This window comes from Panthera leo, chromosome F2 (genome assembly GCF_018350215.1).
Source record: "Panthera leo isolate Ple1 chromosome F2, P.leo_Ple1_pat1.1, whole genome shotgun sequence".
Lineage (NCBI taxonomy): Eukaryota > Metazoa > Chordata > Mammalia > Carnivora > Felidae > Panthera > Panthera leo.
The window spans coordinates 42,868,326-42,887,931 of record NC_056695.1 but is presented as its reverse complement, the minus strand read 5'-3'; the positions used below and the strand labels follow the sequence as shown (position 1 = coordinate 42,887,931).

General features: G+C 44.9%; 1 protein-coding gene and 1 long non-coding RNA gene across 3 annotated transcripts in view; both read right to left on the bottom strand.

The window, feature by feature from the left end:
* Positions 1-8,799, bottom strand: part of LOC122211188 — a 58,947-nt gene extending 50,148 nt beyond the window's left edge. Inside the window, exons 1-2 of the long non-coding RNA XR_006198549.1 lie at positions 8,690-8,799; positions 3,375-3,436 (exon numbers count right to left, since the gene is read on the bottom strand). This is a non-coding gene — a long non-coding RNA (uncharacterized LOC122211188). The remainder of the gene's footprint in view (positions 1-3,374; positions 3,437-8,689) is intronic.
* An 8,730-nt stretch (positions 8,800-17,529) lies between these two features.
* PTDSS1 (phosphatidylserine synthase 1) overlaps positions 17,530-19,606 on the bottom strand; it is a 64,338-nt gene continuing 62,261 nt past the window's right edge. For both annotated transcript variants that reach the window (XM_042923171.1, XM_042923170.1), the window contains exon 13: positions 17,530-18,634. In XM_042923171.1, the coding sequence (XP_042779105.1) occupies positions 18,525-18,634 (110 nt within the window). In that variant the 3' untranslated portion in view covers positions 17,530-18,524. The remainder of the gene's footprint in view (positions 18,635-19,606) is intronic.

Below are 19,606 nucleotides of genomic sequence, written 5' to 3'. Positions count from 1 at the left end.
GTCCTGCCACCTTCAGTCCTGCGTGCCTTACACATTCAGTCCTCAGTTTCTCTTCTGGCAAATATCAAGCAAATATTTTTAGCACATCAATTTGAAGGAGTGTCCAAATGATGCCAGCCCAGGGTGCTTTCATCTTCATCTGGATACAGTCAGATCAATACTCAGGCTGTTATTCCCAGACCCCAGGGTCCATGTGCCCTGGGAAGCTTTTTATGCTCTGTCTGTCCTTGACCGTCCTTCCCTTCTTGGAAGTCCTGGAATATCCACCAAGCACACGCCTGATAAACTCACTTGGATTACTTTGTGTCCTAGTGAAATGATGAGCCTCTCAGGGGTAGGGATAGTGCCTTCTACTTCTTTCCTTCCCTCACAGCCCCAGGACAGCTATGCTAAGAGATGCACAATAAAATTTGACATGAATGAAGCATAAAGATAAGTGTTAGCAAAGTAAGAAAAAATGTCAGAGTGGGAGAAGAGAGGTTATGAGTTCATACTCTCTGAGATGGCTTGGGCATGATCCCGATCGAAGGGGAAGGGAGGTGGTCCTGCCCTATGGTTTCATGGCACCTCTTTTATCCCAGAGCTTTGTTTTTTCTAACACACATCTTGGGAATCTCGAAGGATGCATCTTGCATTGGGCAGATTTTGCCACAAATTATCAGATAGAGATCAAAATTAGGTGTGGTTTCTTCTAACTAAAAAGTTGAAGACCACCTAGGGTTGCCTTAATGAGATGGACTTTATCTATCTAATGGTGCCTACCAACAACAGCTGAAGAGCAAATTGTTTTGGCCTGAAAATCCAAGCACCCATCTGGAGGCCCCTCCTAAAAAGAATTTAAAAGGAAAAGAGCTCATTCCTAAAGTGGTTTCTTCTGAATATAGAACCTCCTTGAAACAAAGTTTAACCTTTCTGGGGTTCAAGTTCATTTACTCTTTCCATATAACAATTTCAGCAGCTTCTTTATTTCCAAGAACAAAGGCTTGTTAAAAAGAAAAAAAAAGTCTCTAAAGTCTCCTTGGACATCAAATAGCTCTTCAGAGGAAGTGCTTTGATGAGTTAAGTGTAAATGAGTAAGAAACATATGGATTAGATTTCTCATATAATACACATGGATTTAAGAATTAACAGGGAAAATCTTTTTGGAAAATATGGTTTGGATTTGGGTTCTGCCTACTCCACAAACACTGATTAAGTTAAAGAATATGGATTTTCCTCGTGGCTCGCTCTGCACCTTCAGCCTCGGGCATTTGCCATCATTCTTTCCAAAGAGCAATGTCAGATCAGGAAGGCCAGGGAGGATTTTTAAACAGAGAATTTACAGATTGCTAATGTTCAAGATCCAAATAGTTTTTGTAACAGATTTCTCTCCCCATCAGACTGGTTTTAAAGCATTTTTTAGAAACATCTCTCTGTTGGCCAATGCGACTAACCAGAAGGAACGCTGAGCCCCGTGTTTTGGTGAACTGAAAACACTATTCTCTGGAAAGCACACTCTGTGGCTGGTAATCCCATTTCAAGGAGGCCTCCTCCTACCCTGGGGTAGAAGAGTTTACCAGTTGTGGCCTTGACGTGACATTATGCATACACCACAAGTTGAACCCAACTGAGACAGTTTCTTTGAGTCAGCACATGCTTTCATACAGTGTCGATAAAGGATTATACGGGATTAGGGATGTGAGAGCAGTTGACACTGTATGTGGCACATGAAAGGTGCTCATTATATGTTGGTTCTGTTAGAAAACTCTGAAAATAGACTGCTATTACTTCTGAGGATGGGGACTGCTCATCCCACACAGACCTACTAAGGGGCGGCCTGGTTAGGCAAACATGTCTCCATCCAGGGGGCTTGAAACTGGTCTACAGAGATTTCTTTTCTTTTCTTCTCTTTTTTTTTTTAAGCTTATTTATTTATTTTGAGAGAGAGAAAGCACATGTGAGATTGTAAGTGGGGAGGGGGTTGAGAAAAAGAGGGAGAGAGAATCCTCAGCAGGCTCTGTGCTGTCAGCGCAGAGCCCAATGTGGGGCTTGAACTCATGAACAGTGAGATCGTGATCTGAGCTGAAATCAAGAGTCAGATGCTTAACAGACTGAGCCACCCAGGTACCGCTACAGAGATTTCTATCGTACGAGCAGGAGCACGGGGGCTGGATGCAGTGTAGAGTAGATCCTAGGACAGCCTCTTTTCTCCTGTGCACAGAGAAAGCCCAGCCACAGAGCGGAAGGGGAATGAAACGGAAGCACAGAGAGGGAAGAGACGACAGGTACACACTCCTCCTCCAAACCAACAGCTTGTCCTGTCAGTCCTGCTCCAGGTGTGGTCTCTCTTTTTTTCAACAGTGTTACTGAGAAATAATTCACATACCATACAATTCACCCATTTGAAGTATACCATCCAATGGTTTCAGTATATTCACCAGTATGGGCAACCATCATCCCAGCCAATTTTGATTTTCATCACCTCAAAAATAAATCCCCCTACCCTTTAGCTGTCATCTTCCCTCCCACCAGTCCCACCCCTTTGTCCTAGGCAACCACTAATCTACCTTCTGTCTCTTACGATTTCTCTCTTCTGGACTTCCAGAAGAATGAGATTAAAAAAAAAATCTGAGGCTTGAGTGACTGGCTTGTTTCGATTCGCACAATTTTTAAAGGCTTATCCACAATGGACCATGTATCAGTCCTTCATTCCTTTTTATGGGTGAATACTATTCTACTGTATGGATATACCACAATTTGTTTATCCACTCATCTGTTGATAAGCATGTGCGGTTTTCACTTTTTGCCTATCATGAATAAAGCTGCTAGGAACACTGAGGTACCCCCAAGTATGTTCTGACTATTCCCCCTTCTCTCCACCTCCCTGGTGGAGGCCTAAGCCACTGTCTATGACATTCCCACTCCTGCTCCCTCTCTCGCCCTTTCCCCTTCTCAATCCACTCTCCACCTGACTTCCAAAAGGATCTTCTAGAGACAGAAATCAGATATTGTTACTCCTCAGCTTATAACTTGTCAATGGATTTCCATTGCACTAGAAAAGAAATTCATTCCATAGTCAACAAGGCTCTGAATGATCTGGTGTCTGCCATTACACTCCTTTCCTTTCCATCTGCTATACCATGCCTCGCCCACCTTGCTCCAGGCTCATGGCTTTCTCTCGCTTCCTTAATGTAACATCTCCTCTGCCTGGCATATGGCTTTCACCTCCTCATCCTTGCGCTTGAAGCCTCAGTGTATCTCCTTAGAGCAGCAATCAATGATCCGCTAGGTCCCTCTGCCACCTTCACCTCCCTGATATTCTTTCTCACAGCTTTTCTCTTCATTCAATTTACAGAATTTGGAATTTCTTGTTTATTTAGTTGCTTATTACTCACCTTCCCCAGGGTAAAGTCGGTTTTATTTACAGTTGCATCCTCAAAGCCTAGAACAGCAATGTCTGCAATTGAAAGAACAAATGTAGGTTCTATAAGATGAAGAGAGGAACTTGGTTTTAAACTCAAGTTTCTGGATCCAGTCCTTCCCTCGCCCCACTTTGGGTGCCGTGAGACACCCCTGTGTTCTGATAAGCACTTCTCTTGAGCTAGTATGAGCGGGTTCTGTTCCTTACAACTCAATAATCCATGACTAATGACTTTTTTTGGCCAACTGTTCACTGGTATTCTTTCAAAATTGCCATTTTGGGCATGGATTGCTTTTCTGAGTTTTTTCTTTGTCTCTACAAATTTGTTTCCCTAAATCTCCCCTCCCACTTTTCCAAAATCTTAACTTCTCTATATCTTTAAAAGCATTTCTAGGGACACCTGGAGGGCTCAGTCGGTTGAGCATCTGACTTTAGCTCAGGTCGTGATCTCACAGTTTGTGAGTTCAAGCCCTGCATCGGGTTTGCTGCTGCTTTCAGTGCAGAGCCCACTTCAGATCCTCTGTCCAGCTCTCTCTCTGCCCCTCCTCACTTGTGCTCTCTCTCTCTCTCAAAAATAAATAAACATTTTTTAAAAAGCATTTCTTTTTTTAATGTATATTTTTTTTAATGTTTGTTTATTTTCGGGAGAGAGACACACACACACAAAAAGCAAGAAGGGGAGGGGCAGAGAGAGGGAGATACAGAATTGGAAGAAGGCTCCAGGCTCTGAGCTGTCAGCACAGAGCCCAATGCAGGGCTCAAACTCAGGAGCTACAAGATCATGACCTGAACCTAAGTCGGATGCTTAACCGACTGAGCCACCTATGTGCTCCCCCCCAAAAGCACTTCTGTATTTGCACAGCTATGCTCATGGCATTATTCACAATAGCCAAGAGGTGGAAGCCACCCAAGTGATCAATGGATGAATGGATAGATGAAATGTGATCTGTCTATCTATCTATCTATCATCTATCTATCTCTATATCTTCAATGGAGTATTATTCACCCTTAAAAAGGAAGGAAGTCCTGTCACATGGACTTCCATGGATGAACTTTGAGGACATTATGCTAATTGAAACAAGCCAGTCACAAAAAGACAAATAATAGGTCCATTTACACAAGGTATCTAAAGTAGTTAAATTAACAGAAACAGAAAATAGAGTGGTGGTTGCCAGGAGGTGGAGGGAGGGGTAAATGGAGAATTGTTTAATGAACGTTTTAGTTTTACAAGATGAAAAAGTTTTAGAGACCTGTTGCACAGCAATGTGAATATACTTAACATTACAAAATTATACATTTAAAAATGGTCAGGATGGTAAATTTTATATGTTTTTTTAATTGCAATCCTTTTTTAAAAAGGATCTCTCCTTCATTCTCCTTCCCTTCCTTCCTCCTTCCTCCCTGTCTCCCTTCCTGGTCAAATATCTCTAGGTCTAGGCCATGGCCCACGCTGGACTAGGCACTAACCAAGGTACAGACTCTGTCAGCAGATGCTCACAGGCCCCCCCAGCACATGCCCACAAACAATCCCCCTTCTGCAGAGGACAACAACAAAAGGCAGGGCCACAGCTAAGGCTAGCTTAGTCTCCAGCATGGACTGACTGCATGCCGGGCGATCCCCCAAGATGATGTTTCAGACCAGCTCTGGCCTTGTCATCAATTTTCTGGCCAAGGCTAAATTGTCCCCACTTCAGTGTTTCCACTTTTGCTTTTTTTCCAGTTGATACGTCTTTGTCCCCATCGTTAATGCTATGGGAACCAGGGTAATAGACTTAAGTAGGCTTTGGGGCATGATAACCGAGAACACTCTTTAGGACAAAATATTAGGTACTGGGGAGATGGTACAGGAAGAACCAATTCATCCCTAAGACTCTTACTGTGCAGTCAGAAAACTTATACATAAGTAGTAAACAGATTTAAGTTCACTGACAACAACTACAAAGATAATAATATCTAACATTGATTGTAAACTTACTATTTTTCTAAGGACTTAAAATATTCTATTCATTTTATCTCATAAAGCTGTTATTGCTATCTCTATCTTACAGATGGGGAAATGGAAGCCCAGAGAGCAATTTGCCAAAGGTCACATGGCCAAGATGTAGAGTCAAGATTTGAACACATGAACATTTATTAAGTGCCCATTGAGAACAAATCCCTGAACTAGGCTGTAATGGAGTGCCGAAATAGGAGAGAAAGCCCCCATTTACATAGGAAATGGCCCAAGAACAATTTGAAGTATGCCTAAGTATCTCTTCAATATATATGAATGTGGAGGTTGAATATATATGAGTTGACCACATATGGAAGAGAACGATACAGTCTAGCTTCATCTATGAATCATGGAATCTCAGAATTGGAAGAGATCTGGGAGTCATCTAATCGCACCTCTTACTAAAGCAGGGATCTCTTCTAACAATCTGCGGAAGTTCCACTGTCAACTTAAAGGCAACTAAGTCAGTTCCTTTGTTTTCCAGGTTTTAGTTACTACAAAGTTCCTATTTTTCATCAGCCAAATGTACCTCCCTTAGAGGAATTCTCCTACTGGTCCCAGTTTCCCCCCTGGATCTACATCAAATGAATCACCTTTCTGATTGCTATGACTGCCCTTTGTATGGACAAAGGAAAGAGAAGCTCATTTTGACCACCTATTCTGCTTCAGGACATCGCAATAACCCCACTAAATAGGGATGATGACTTCTTATCTAAGGGCTTAGAAGATAAGAGATGTTAAGAAACCTGTCCAAGAACACACAGCCTAGAAGTACTAGAGCAGAGATTGGAGCACAAACTCACTTCATTTCTACTCGACTACACTGCCCCCCAAAGTCAGTTATCAACATGTTCCTTAATCTCTCTTCTACAGACCACCTAAATGTCCCTGGTTTCTTCACTTTCCTCCTTACAGCACATGTTCTCCAGAACTTTCCTGATGGTGGCCATTCTTTAGACATGTTCCAATTTGTCAATGTCACTCTCAAAATGCAACATAAGACTGGAATACCATTCCTAGAGTGGCCAGACCATCTTGCCTCCCGTGCTTGCCTTGCAAGCCATTTTACCTGCCAGGATGGCTTCACTGATGTCAGAAGCATGGTAGCCCTATCACACATTGGCCTGATACAGCTACAACCCCATGTCTTTTTCATATGAGCTAGTTCAAAGTCAGAGGTAATCTATCCTTTACTTTCACTATTGATTCGAACAAATTTTTAATGGAACTCTGTTGGATTCCTCTCTTGGTTTGAGACAGTATTTCAATGTGTTATATAGCATATTAGCTTCTCACACTTTAGGACACCTGAAAATTTTAAAATTAGGTTTGGTTTTCAATGTTGTGAGACAAGTCACTGTAAGAATGCTGAACATGCCAGGACCAAGGGCAAAGCCTCAAGACATACTATTAGAGACCTCCCACAGAGTGGCTACTAATGACTAATCAATGTTTTTAGTACAGTTGTCTATCCAGTTGTGATTCCAATGGGCTATTTTAACCCCATATTTTTTCATTTCCTTCACAGTTTATACAATAAAAGACTGAAAAACTCCTCGCTGAAATTTTCCCAATCCATCCTTTCTCCAAGGGTGTTCTGTGGAACCTTTGCCCAGCTGAATAATATTAAACAGGTTTCTTTGATGCTGGACTTCTCAGAACCTTTAATGTGCTATATGCACTGTGACTCTCTAGGAGGAGGTGTAATAGCATACTGGATTTCTCAAAGTTGAGATGGGTTTTTTTTTTTAATATTTTAAAATTATTTTTTAGCTTAGATGGGATTTGTACTCTGAGATTTGAGATTTGATCTCCCAGTCTGGTAATCCTGTGAAAAAAGGACACATTAGCTTTGCATGGTTTGTTCTTAGTGAACCTCTGCTAATGCTCAGTGATTAATGCTTTCTTCTGTAAGGATGGTCACAGACCACTTTTTGTAACTGGTTCTAGAATTTTACTGTGAATTAATATCAAGCTTGTTGATCTGTAGTTTTCAAATCTGCCTCTTTCCTCCTCTGTTCTAATGACACTTTCTTGTGTCTCAGGGTTTAACCAACAACAGCTCTAAAATTCAGCACTATGTTTATATAATATTTACCTGGAGCTGACATTTTTAACACAGGTACTATCTTGGATTCCAATTCTCTTCTACGAAATGCATGTTCTGCCTTTTTCTGGGTTGTATCATACTGTTACGTCATACTTTAATCACACTGTTGATGGGGAACACATAAAGGAAATCAAAATAACTCACTCATGGTCAAGGCAGAGTCCATGAGGACTGGACTCTGCCTCAGACTTCCTTGCTTCTCCCACTGCTCCCCATGGACTTCCTGCCTCCTCTTTGCTAATTCATATTCATCTCCTTCTAGAACCAGCTGGATGATCTCTCACTTCATTTAAGTCTTTCCTGACTAATCACATCTCTCCCTTCCTATATTCCTTTGTCATGCATGTATTGTTTCCTTTGCTCTCTCAACTATTCATTCAAGAATTCATTCACCCAACAAATGTTTACTAAGTACTTACTGTGTTGGGTGTTGGGTATCTGAGAGCCCACAAGCCAAAAACAGTCTTAGAGTTAATAATCTGGCAGGAAAGACAGGTGTTGTACAGGAACTAAGAGTTACAAGAGGAGAAGGATGGTACTCTGGGGGTGGTAAGCTAGTATGGGCCTCGAGGAGGGTCTTCCTACAAAAGCAATGTTCTGACTGAGAATGAAAGGATATGGATGAGTTAACTAGGGAGATGGTGGGTGGGGGGCAGGATGTGATGGGAAAGACGCTAGTCAGTATTCAATAAAAACAGGCCAGAATGGCTGGAGCACAAAGAGTGGGAGATGGAACACAGAGGGGCCAGAACTTGACTTAACAAGCCATAGTAAGGAGCAAAGAGAAATCACAGAAGATCTGCAGCATGGAAATAACAAATAATAAAACATAATAAGATTGAACTGTTTCTTGTTTTTTTCAAACAGGGGACACCAATCTTTTGTTTTGCTTTCTTGTCCTATAGGTGACTTTCAAAATCTCTCCTTACCTCCTTTTAAAAAATTATCCTTAGCACTTTCCAAATAGCTCAGATCAACCCAGGCTTTGGCCACTTATGTTACTCTTTTACACAGGTTTGTCCTTTTATAAGCAAGTTGGGCTATGAGCACTCTGGTTTTATATATGCCTTTTAAAATTCTGAACTTGTTAGTGATAGAAGGCTTCTGAGGCTGGAGCAGGCTCTGGATATGACAAATACACGGTTATAGGAAAGGAAAAAAGAAATTTGGTTGAAAGGACAAATACCTTAAACACATGCACCCTCCGTGGCTGCTTAACCAACACACAGCTCATTGGCGTCCGTAACTTGCAGGAGGTTGCGGCAGGCGTGCGCGGGAGGTCGTGGTGGGCGAGGGCGGGACGATGTGGCGGACGTGGTTGGGAGGACGTGGTGGGTGTGGGTGGGAGGTCCTGGCGGGCGGGCGTGCGCGGGAGGACGTGGCGGGCGTGGGCGGGAGGACAGGGCGGGCGAGGGCGGGAACGCTGGTGCATAGATCCGGGGGCAACCAAAAGCCTAGCCCCGGGGTAGCCAGCTGTGTGACTCTGGGCCAAGTTACTTGACTACTCTGGGCCTTTGTGTCTTTTTTTTCTTCCAATTTTTTTGTAATTGTAAAATACACATAAAAACTTGCCATTTTAACCATTTTAAGTGTACCATTAAGTGGTTTTAAATATACTCATAATGTGCTACCATCATCACCATCCATTTCCAGGACTCTTTTCACCTTATAAAACCGAAACTCTGTACCCATTAAATGACAACTGTCCATTTCTACCCTCCCCTCAGCCTCTGGCCACCACCATTACACTTTCCATCTTTGTGATTCTGACCACTCTGAGAGCCTCATATCTGTGGAATCTCACAGAATTCGTCCTTCCTTGACTGGCATATTTCACTCAGCATAATGTCCTCAAGGTTCTTCCATATTGCAGCATACTGCAGAATTTCCTTCCTGCTCCATTCGTCTATCAATAGACACTTGGGTAGTTTCCACATTTCAGCTATTGGGAATAAGGCTGCCGTGAACATGGGTGTGCAAATCTCTCTTCAAGACTCTGCTTTTAATTCTTTTGGACATATACTCAGAAGTAGAATTGCTGGATCATATGGTAGCTCTATTTTTAACTTTTTGAAGAACCACCATACTTGTTCTCCATATACGTTACACCATTTTACATTCCCACCAGCATGGCACAAAGGTTCCAATTTCTCCACATCCTTACCAACACTTGCTCTTTTGTTCGTTGTTTTGGAAAGCAGCCATCCCAGTGGGTGTGAGGGGCATCTTGATGTTTTGACCTGTGAACTGTAGGGGTTTAGCCACAGGCTGAGCCTGAGCCCCTTCCTCCCAATGTCTCCTGGTTTCCACCATCTGCATGTGTGCGTGTTACAACATGAAGGTTAGGTCACGCGGGCTCTTTGCCATCCACAACCTCCTTCTTGAACAGTTTGCGAGTCAGAAGTTGGACTGCAGAAACAGCATCTGGGAGCAACTCTCTTTGCTTTGGAAAAGAGGTGAAAATGTGCTATTCTGTGTCATTTCCTCAGCTATCTTTTAATACAGCCCAGTCTTCTGGCTTCAATCAGCAGAAGGGATCGGTAGGCTGATTACGGATTGTAATCTTGCAGAATGGCAGGTCAGCCTCTCCTTGCAGCCAAGGGAGTGATTTATTTTTGGCTCAGTTAACCCCAGAGAGAAGTCAGATTCACACAGACACTTGCTCGGAAGGGGGGGGATGTTGCACATGGCTTTCTTGAGGAAACACATAAGTGCTTTATCCAGGGGATATAACATTTTACTCGATGGTCTGTCATTGCCTGTTTGGAAAGCTGGTGGTGAGCAGATGCGAGAGGAAAGAACATTTGCCTTCAAAAGCAAAAATAATTCCCCGAACCAAACCGGTCACAGCAGGATAAAGTTAGCAGGATGAAAGATAATTATTTCAGTTTGGGGAGAACCACCAATAAGAAGTGCCTTTTCTTTGGGACCCTTTTCTCACTGAAGCAGTAATCAGGCCTTACAAGGTATGGAACGAACATCTTCCCTAGACGCCCAGCAGACACAGCCCCTGGCAGCCCAGCCCCTGTGGCTCCGTAAAGAACCCTCAAGAACACTGCTGTCACCACCTGAAAAACGGAAGGGCTGTGGGTCTCGTCAGGAAGGAAACAGCTTACATAGGAGCAGGAGCTCCTCGGTCAGGTCCGATGAAACAGACCCAGCCAGCTCCTCACAGGGGAACAACCATAACACTGCGAAACAGAACTTTTTAGTTTGTAACCTGGCACCCACTTGCTGTATGCACCACAAGCAAGCTGTTCCAGGCTTGCGGAGAGAACAGAGCTGCCAAGAGGCCAAAGGGCACGAGAGGAGCTGAGAACTTAACTCTCCCCTTTTGGGGTGGTGCTTATGGGAATCTCCTGGATGGATTAGCTGGTCCCAGGCAGCTGAAGGAAGGCGGCACCTGGCTGGTGAACCGGGCTCCACTTCGACTTTCTCATTTCCCTTCATAAGTTTAACTTACAAACCTCAGTCTAAACACAAGGCTGACTGTATTAAAGGCTCTCCAGAGAAACAGAACCAAATAGGAGATATGTATATAAATGTCCTACATACGAATTGGCTCAGGAGGGTATGGAGGCCGAGGAGTCCCATGACCTGCTGTCCACAAGCTAGAGAACCAGGAAAGCTGGTAGATGGTGTAACCCAGTCTGAGTCTAAAGGCCTGAGAATTATGCATGTGGTGTGGGGGAGTGGCTAAGCCATGGTCTGAGTTTGAAAGCCCAAGAACCAGGAGCAATAATGTCCGAGAAGAAGATGGATGTCTCAGCTCAAGCAGGGAGAGCAAATTCACCCTTCCTTCACCTTTTTGTTCTATTTAGGCCTTCAATGGATTGGAGGATGCCCACCCACGTTAGTGAGGGCCATCTGCTTTACTCAGTGTACCGATTCAAATGCTAATCTCTTCCACAGACCCCCTCACTGCCACACCCAGAAAGAACATTTTACTAGCTGTCTGGTGCCTCCCTCAGCCCAGTCAGGTCGACACGTAAAATTAACCACCCTTCCGACAGACATTTTCTTTGCCCGCCACTGCTCGGTTTATCTTCACTTTCTGCTGAAATCACTCAGATGTACATGAACAGAAATTTCTGGCAGAGACACAATACGGAGGCCTGCAGCGGAGGTTACCTTGGGGACCAAAATGTGCATTTCCGCGTGGACGTCTTTGAGAACCTTGGCCCTCTCCTCCAGGTCCTATGCCCTATGTGTGGTCTGGCTCGTCCCACACTCGAGCTGAGCCTGGCAATTTGTGAATCAGATGTGGTCCAAAGAAAATTACAGGAAGACATGAAGGGCCGGTGTGGGGGTGAACAGGTGCTTGTGAGGTTACGTGTCTCTGTGGGTGGAAATGACTGTGATTATAAGCGCCATATTCTCACACTCACGGCTCTGCTGTCAGCACACTTACTGACCGCACACAGACCACAATCCTATCGACTTTTGGGCTGTTAGAACAATGGCTTGGGAACTCTGCGGCTCTGGGTGTTTTTTCAGCTTTTGCCCCTCCTTGTGAACTGGGATGAGGTCGGGTTTAAGGGGAAAAGTGCTCAACGCCGGCACAGCAATCCCAGGCGTTGTGTTCTGCAGTGTGAGACCCACAACAGAAACTCACACGGTGACCAGGTGGTTCCTTCTTGCCTCAGCAGAGCCGGGGCGGGGGGGGGGGGGGGGTGCTGCTTCTGCCCAGCTTGTGAAATCTAAGCTGGAGGTGACCCCACCCCTGGAATGAAAATTCCAACCCACTGCCACTGTGTGGTCTTCAGTATGACTTTGTCACTGTCCTCACTGCTCGTGACAGCAGTTAAGAAGTTACCTGTTGGGATGAGCACTGGGTGTTGTATGGAAACCAATTTGACAATAAATTATATATATAATTAATTAATTAATTAAAAAAAAAAAAAAGAAGTCTGTTCCCGGTTAGAGCGCAGAACCTTGACTGATAAGACGGGAAGAGAATTTCACAAATCTCACAGGAAAACCTCCTCCTAGAGAGTTAAAATTGGGGTGGGAGGGGGCTTGCTAAGTGAGAACACCGGGGGTTGGTCTGGAGTGGCACCAGGTCAGTGGGAAGAGTGTGGCTATGTGACAGTCACCTATTACCCTATGCTGTGAAGGGTAGCTTCCAAAGTATTTGGCTGGTGAGTCATCAGAAAAATGTTATCTCTTTATTCATATCTCAGCAAGATATTTTACTGCTATCTGTTCTCCCTGGAAATATGGTGGTGGTTGGGGGAGTGGGGAACCCAGCCCCTTAGAAATTAAAGCCATATGCATACCATATCAAAAAAAAGAAAATAACCCAACCCAGGCCATTCCATTATTGCTGACCATAGGAATTCAGTATTTATAATTTACATTCTTTCCCATACTTCGCTGTTTTTCAGAAGTGAAGAGCAGAGGTTTATGGCCTCACCAGATCATAAATCAGATTCCTGAAGGTAGAGGGAGCTGCCGTCGGCTGAGGAACTGCCTTCTGACAGTTTGCAGAATGCGTCAAAACATCAGGAAAAGTACCCAAATGGAGACGGGACCTGCTTCAAGGAATGACAGCTTGACTCATTTGAAGCCACAGAAACAGGACTGATGAGGCCACAGTCCATGCACTCATAAACACTAGTTATTGTTCCATCCAGCACACGACCAGCCAAAATCACATGGGGAGCCAACGTCTGGGGAGAGGCTTGGAGGTTTGGCCTTCCCTCACAAAGTGAACACCTGAAAGCTGACTCACACCAAGCCTCCTTCCAGGGGGAGGAGGGGAGACAAAGGCCTGGGCGCCTCTATCGGAACAGGCTTCTCACTGTCCATGTGTCGGCCACTGATGCTGGCTGGAAGCAAGGTGGGGGCGGGTACATGAAGGCTCTAGTTTGGCAATGAGGCATAAGATCTGTGTACAAGAATCAAGTCAAGGAGCCTCAAGTGGAAGAAAGAGCATTAGGCTCTGGTTGATACGACAGCCTCTAATGGCTATGTGCTCTTGGGTCAAGGACTTCTCCTCCCTAAGCTTCATGACCCCGGAAAATGGGGATCACACCACCAAACTCACAGGATTCAAAAAGCACACACACACACACACACACACACACACAGTGCTGGACCCATGGAGCAGGGGAAGGGTGGTTTCAGGGACACCCTTTTCCCCTGGAACTGAAAATGCCATCCTGGTTCTTGGCTCACTAGCAAAACCAGCTGAGTGTTACTGTCACCCTGGGAAGATTCATGGCAGCAAGGGGGTCCCCAGAGCCCCACCCAGAGGTCTTTCCAAGGTTCTAAGTCCTCTGAAAGCCTGTCTGGAAGATAGGTTAGCAGTGGCCCATTAAACACATGCCCCCGCTCCTGGTCTGGATTTTGTCCACTCCAAGAGAAGGCATAGGATTCTAAACATTTTGAAAGCTGGAGATCTTTCTTAAGTCTTTTCTGGGTTGCACCCGTAAAATACCTAATCAGTCCATGACGTCTGCAGTCAGACTGATGAGAACGAGCCAAAGCAGCACTTTGTCAGGCAAGAGGGAATAGTTAAGGTTTACAGTCAAGATTTTCCAGTATGGATTATTACATAAACCCTGCCTGCAATTTGACACCATAATTAAGGCTATTGTATGTATACTTCAGACATGAAAATGCAGGATTTTGGTTCTTTAGTCTCAGATTTTTCTACTTTTCTTTTAAAAGCAACCAGTTCTTATTTCCTGTGGTTTGTAAAACCACAGTTAGTTACCTTTTCTGAGCATCCAGAACGGGAACACAGCCTGTGTAGAAACACCAGTATCTGAGGCCCTGGAGAGACTGTGTGGGGAGTGGGGGGCAGGAGGCCAGGCAGATGGAAGAAAACCTTCAAGACATTGTGGGACATTATCAGCACCCACAACTTGCAGGCCCTCGGAGCATGTTTCCAGAGCCTTCCAATAACAAAGAAAATATAATTAATACCCGGGGCACAAGAGGTTCAAGTGTGAGCCCAGAATGGCTAAGGAGGCTGGTGGCTGGCTGCATCAGCTGTGAAAGCAAACCTCTTGGACAAATTCTCTTTTCTGAATGATGTTCTTGTCCTCACTGGGTTTATAATGGATTTGCCAATACGCTTCTCCTTGCTCCAACAGGACAGGAAGGCTGGGGACCAGGAGTCCCTTTTGCCAGCACTGCAGGCAGGAAGCTTGCCTGTCACCCACCCCTCTGGCCAGCCATGTGTGCTGTCTTCAGTCAGAGTATCATGATGTATAATAAAAACCGAGCTTCGCCATGGGAGACCTTGGAGCTACTTGGACCTGTTACAAATCCTTACCAGTGTGAGACTATAACAACAAATATTTTCTTATAGGGCAGATAGCTTCAAAATCTACCCAAAAAAGCTGCAAGAAAGGGAATGTCAAGATAGACAAAGTCACAGATGAATTTCTGAAATGGATTAAAGGTACTCTTTAGTAAACATAGGAGACAAGGAAGATTTTTACAATTCGGCATTCCAACAAACTAAAAAACAAAAAAATCAACGTGCAACTATTTTTCCCATTCTTTGGTAGACATTAATAAAATAATTCCTCTAAATTCATAGAAGATAGCAAAAGTTAAAAAAAAAAAAAGCTGTTAAGTATTTATTGCATCAAAGATAAAAAAAAGTTCCAATTAAAAATTTTTGTGACTTTCGCTTATGATAGTCTATGCATCAGGTTTAGAATAAAATGTGATCAAGGGAAATGTAAAAATCGAATTATGGGCTAGCAGTGAGACTCTACAGCCCATCGGTCTTAGCCGGTACTAATGCTGACCCTTGCAAAGAACCAAATCTCAAAATATAACCCTTGCAAAAGCACACACATGTATGAAGGAGAGATGCCTCTATGATGAAACACTGATGGACAGAAGTCTTGGCTCTCCTTACGTCTTGAATTCAATCCTCTAAGTGGGAATATATTGAGGATCACAACAGCTTGACTGTGGGATTTCTAGTTTCTCTAACAACAAGTAACCTGGTGAACACTGTGGCGGGCCCAGGAATTCTGCAGGAGTCGCTGAGCATAATTCAGAGCATGTAAGTCAAATCCCCTGTGTTTAAAGTGCTCACTTCAGTCTGGTTTTCAATGGGTAACAGGTAGTTCTGTTCCACCCTGCATTTAGCCTCCCCCCCACCCCATAAGGGCCTGACCAAGTGCACGCTTATAGACGAATGAAACAATCCAGTATCCAAAGAGAGCTCTGACAAAAAGAGATGCCACTTAGAGATGCAGCTTCATGGGGAAGACCAACAGGGCTGAACCTGATGTGTTTGGTAAAGAATTTTATTTTATTTCTCCTGGGTGAGTACTTTATACACAAGTTCACTATAGAAGTTCTAGTGAAAATAAGGCTGGCATTTATGGGATATCTTTTATCATCAAAATGCTTAACGGGTCAATGAAATGTCCTAGCATTGCTGTGGGAGCAGTTTGGTCAAGTCTTTTACAAATGGTTAAAACAGACACAAGAAAAGTGGGGAAGGGCCATGGAAAGCCCAAGAATGACAAAAAGGGAAAAGTAGCTAATACTCAGTACAATGTTACTTATGGAGAAAAACACATAAGACATTCTTTGAGCATTATGTCCAAAAACAATGGTGGCTTTTAAGAGGGCAGTTTGCAAATCGCCAACGTGAGATGATTTGCAAGAGAATCATTTCTGATATTAAATGATGCCTCTGATCTATTTCCATCAACGTGAGGTCCATTTCCATAGAAACGAGTGAAAAAGTAGGCCAAACCCAGCAGTATGGTGTCCAGGAGGAATGGCAGCCGAGGTTCTGGCCGGTCACAGAAAGCATTGGTTTTGTACCTACTGTGCCCAGAACTTTTACTGAAAGGGAAAAGAGAAAGTGTAAACTCAAAGAACAGGCACAGACAGCATCGGAGGGCTTTGTTGGGATTTCACACAAAGCCGTGGAGGAAAAATGGTCTCGTGTGCACTTTGCTTTTCAAATATCCCACAGGAAAGTCAGCCACCGGGTGCTAAACAGGTACCTCCCTCTGTGCCGGCCTCGGAGAAAGGAAACACGTTGCATCAGTCTGACCCGACGAGGAGTTAGAGGAGCGTTCAAGTGCCAGACCAGGCTCTCCCGGATAACAAACTTGGAAACGCTCAGTGACGTGGGCCAGGTACAGGAAGGAGAGTTGAGGCGGACCATGTATATGATATTATGGTGTACTCAGGAGCTCAGTGCTCAGGAAAGTAGAATGCATGAGGAAACAAGATGAACCCGCCTACTTGCAAAGAGAGTTTATGGTGTACCGATGTTTTAAAAAGGCCCTTAGATGGGCTACGGAAGTGTAAGTGGGTTTATGAAAGGGGACCTCGGCTCTCTCAGTCCTTGCTGGGAAGGACGGGGCTGCAGTTTGGACCGCACGTGAAGGCGCACAGCCGCGGCCCCTCACAGCCAGCTCCCCACCCCGGCCACCATGCCAGCTGAACGAATACAGGCAGTCCTCCACTGGCAAGACGCCTGGCTGCCACGGCAAGTCTGTGTGAGGCTCTCGACCAAGTGATCACCAGAGGCCCGGAGCACAGGATGTGACCCCGGCTTTGCATGATTCATTTAACCCCTTCACCCCAGAATTCCTTTGCAGAAAAAGAAAAACATGACACTTCTGTGGTGAAAGATTTCCTTAAAGGGGGAGAAGACATGAAAAACTCTGCTCTGTAAATGAGGAACAGAACGATTTCCCTGGGCAAGTTTAGATCTATAAGCCAATCGGCTGAGCGCCGATCACTTGGTAGAGAGAAAAATCCAACTTGGTTGATGTAACCATTGCCATGTGAAAACACAATGACTATCTTGTTCATTTCCCATTGATTACTTTGGGAGCTTAGGAAATGTAACATGTATCTGTAAGTCCTCTACAATACGTATTTTTCTTCTTTTTTCTTCTCACTATATAAAAACACACATACACATTCATATTATCCTTAAAGTCACTTGAAAAACACAGCAATTGCTTACAAGTGGTGAAAAATACCAATAGGATGCAAAGAAACGAGCATTTTTAGAGACTAATCTTTGATGGGCTTTAACGTGTATTATTTTATTTAAAACAGGGATCCATCAGAGGTGGTGAACTACCAGGGTAAATGTTCTAGAGCATGGCACACAGATGAAAGGTAATACTCACCAGCACCTCACATGGGACTAAAAGACAAGGTCAGCAATACACCATGGAAGGAAAACAAATAAAATGTAAAAGGCACCTGGCTGGGAGAGAAGCTGCGATGTGCACCGCCTCTCAAGCAGGCTCACTTCTGTGCACTGTGGATAACTCTGGACAAATGACATTCAGAACAAACAAAAAAGGTTCTGATCTGAAGCCCAGGATCCTATGTAGGTAGCCAGTCTTTCCTCAGACTGGTTTACACCACTGTGTGGTTTCAGGTCCTAAAAGGGGGATGAGTTTGCCAGACAGTAACACAAATGCTCTCCCCATTTTCTTCTTTAGGAGAGAGAAGAGCTTTCCCCCAACTCAATTTCAGCAGTGGCTTCTGAAGGCTTTTAAGCATCCTAACTTAACAACAAATAAGATACCAACAATAAAAGACAGAAGAGTGGCCTGAACTTAAACCAATCAGTCAAATGGGAAAGGCAGATTTATAAAAATAAAAACTGGTCACCAGTGTTAACGTACCGTTAATGCCCTGTCTGAATGAAGGTGTTTCAACTAACTGCAACCACAGTACACACAAGCGGTGCTGCTCCGGGCAGCTGTGAGTGAGAGGCCGCCCTTCCTGCAGATGCTCCGTACGGCTACCAGTGACCGCACGCCAAGTGCTGAAGTTGGAGGAGACCCCGAACTGGCGAAGGATCCCAGGCACTGACCTGCCTCGTGTGGCTGGGTCTGTGGGAAACAAGACTCACGCGCTCTCAAATAATGACCCCCAAGTCCCCTCTCCTCGTCCCAATGGCACCGCATGTTTGCCCTCCCGACAGGGAGGTCCAAGCCTTTCTGTCTCCCTCTCGGTTCTAGGCACTCTCTGGGACGTCTGCGATTAACCGGGCTCCTTCATTTCTTTCCAACTCCGTTGGTGACTTTTGACTTGGAATGTCGATTCCTTCTTCTGGAAGAATGGCTTTCGTTGTTGCCCGGGTGCTTGGGTGGGCTGTCTTCAGAACCTGGCGAAAGGAATGAGAACACGCTGTCACCCTGAGCGTGGCGTTTGCGGGCTCGCTCCTCAGATGGGCAGCTCGTCCCGTTCAGGCCGCCCTCTTCTGATACATGTGCTCCACCTAGTGGCCTCATGGATACACGAAGGCAAGGCCCTGAAACCCCAGCCCGGAGCTAGTGCAGCAGCCGAGCCTGAGTATGCAAGGGGATGGCCCCACAGAGCTGGGGGCGTGGGGAGCAAGGGCATCCCGAAGAGTGTTTACACTCTCACTGTGTAAGGCGGATTATGCTCATGGGAATGGGGTCTAGAAGTGAGCGTAAAAATGAAACCAAAGAACAAGGAGGAACAATTAAACCACATGGGTGTCGGGTCTACCCTCACAACCAAAGGATGCATCCCTTAGGTTTCCGCCCCTTGACCTGTTATACACCGGAGTTTCTACATCCCTAAATGAGAAAGAATTCCTGACTCTATGAAAGTAAAGACATTACGACCTCTCTCATTTGATCTAGAGAACACCTTTAAAACCTAGGCCGCTTCTGCTCATGACGGCTCTGGAGCCTCCCACAGAAGATGGCACACACCCTCAAGACTCTCACAGTTGGCAGTATTTGTCACACCATTATTTGTTTGCGACCTCAGAGAAAAACTTCCGTGTCGACCGGACGCTGAGCCACCAGCAGGCATCAGGCAAGGTGGAGGGTAGAAGTGGGGGAGCAGGGAGAGGGTGGGCCTTCCGGGTAACCGTGTGTAAGGAAGGCCTGGGAGGTGAGCAAAAAACTTCCTGGCATTGGACTGGCTGTGCCCAAAGACTAAGCGTGTGGCCAACCTCTGGCCCAGCAGTCAAGCCAGAGAGTTCTCTGCTCCAGGGCTCAGATCCAGCCCCAGAGGAAATCTCCACCAAAGACGGCCATTAAAAAAACAAACAAACAAACAGAGAAAAAACTTCTCAGAATTTGGTCTTCATTGCAAAGGCCAT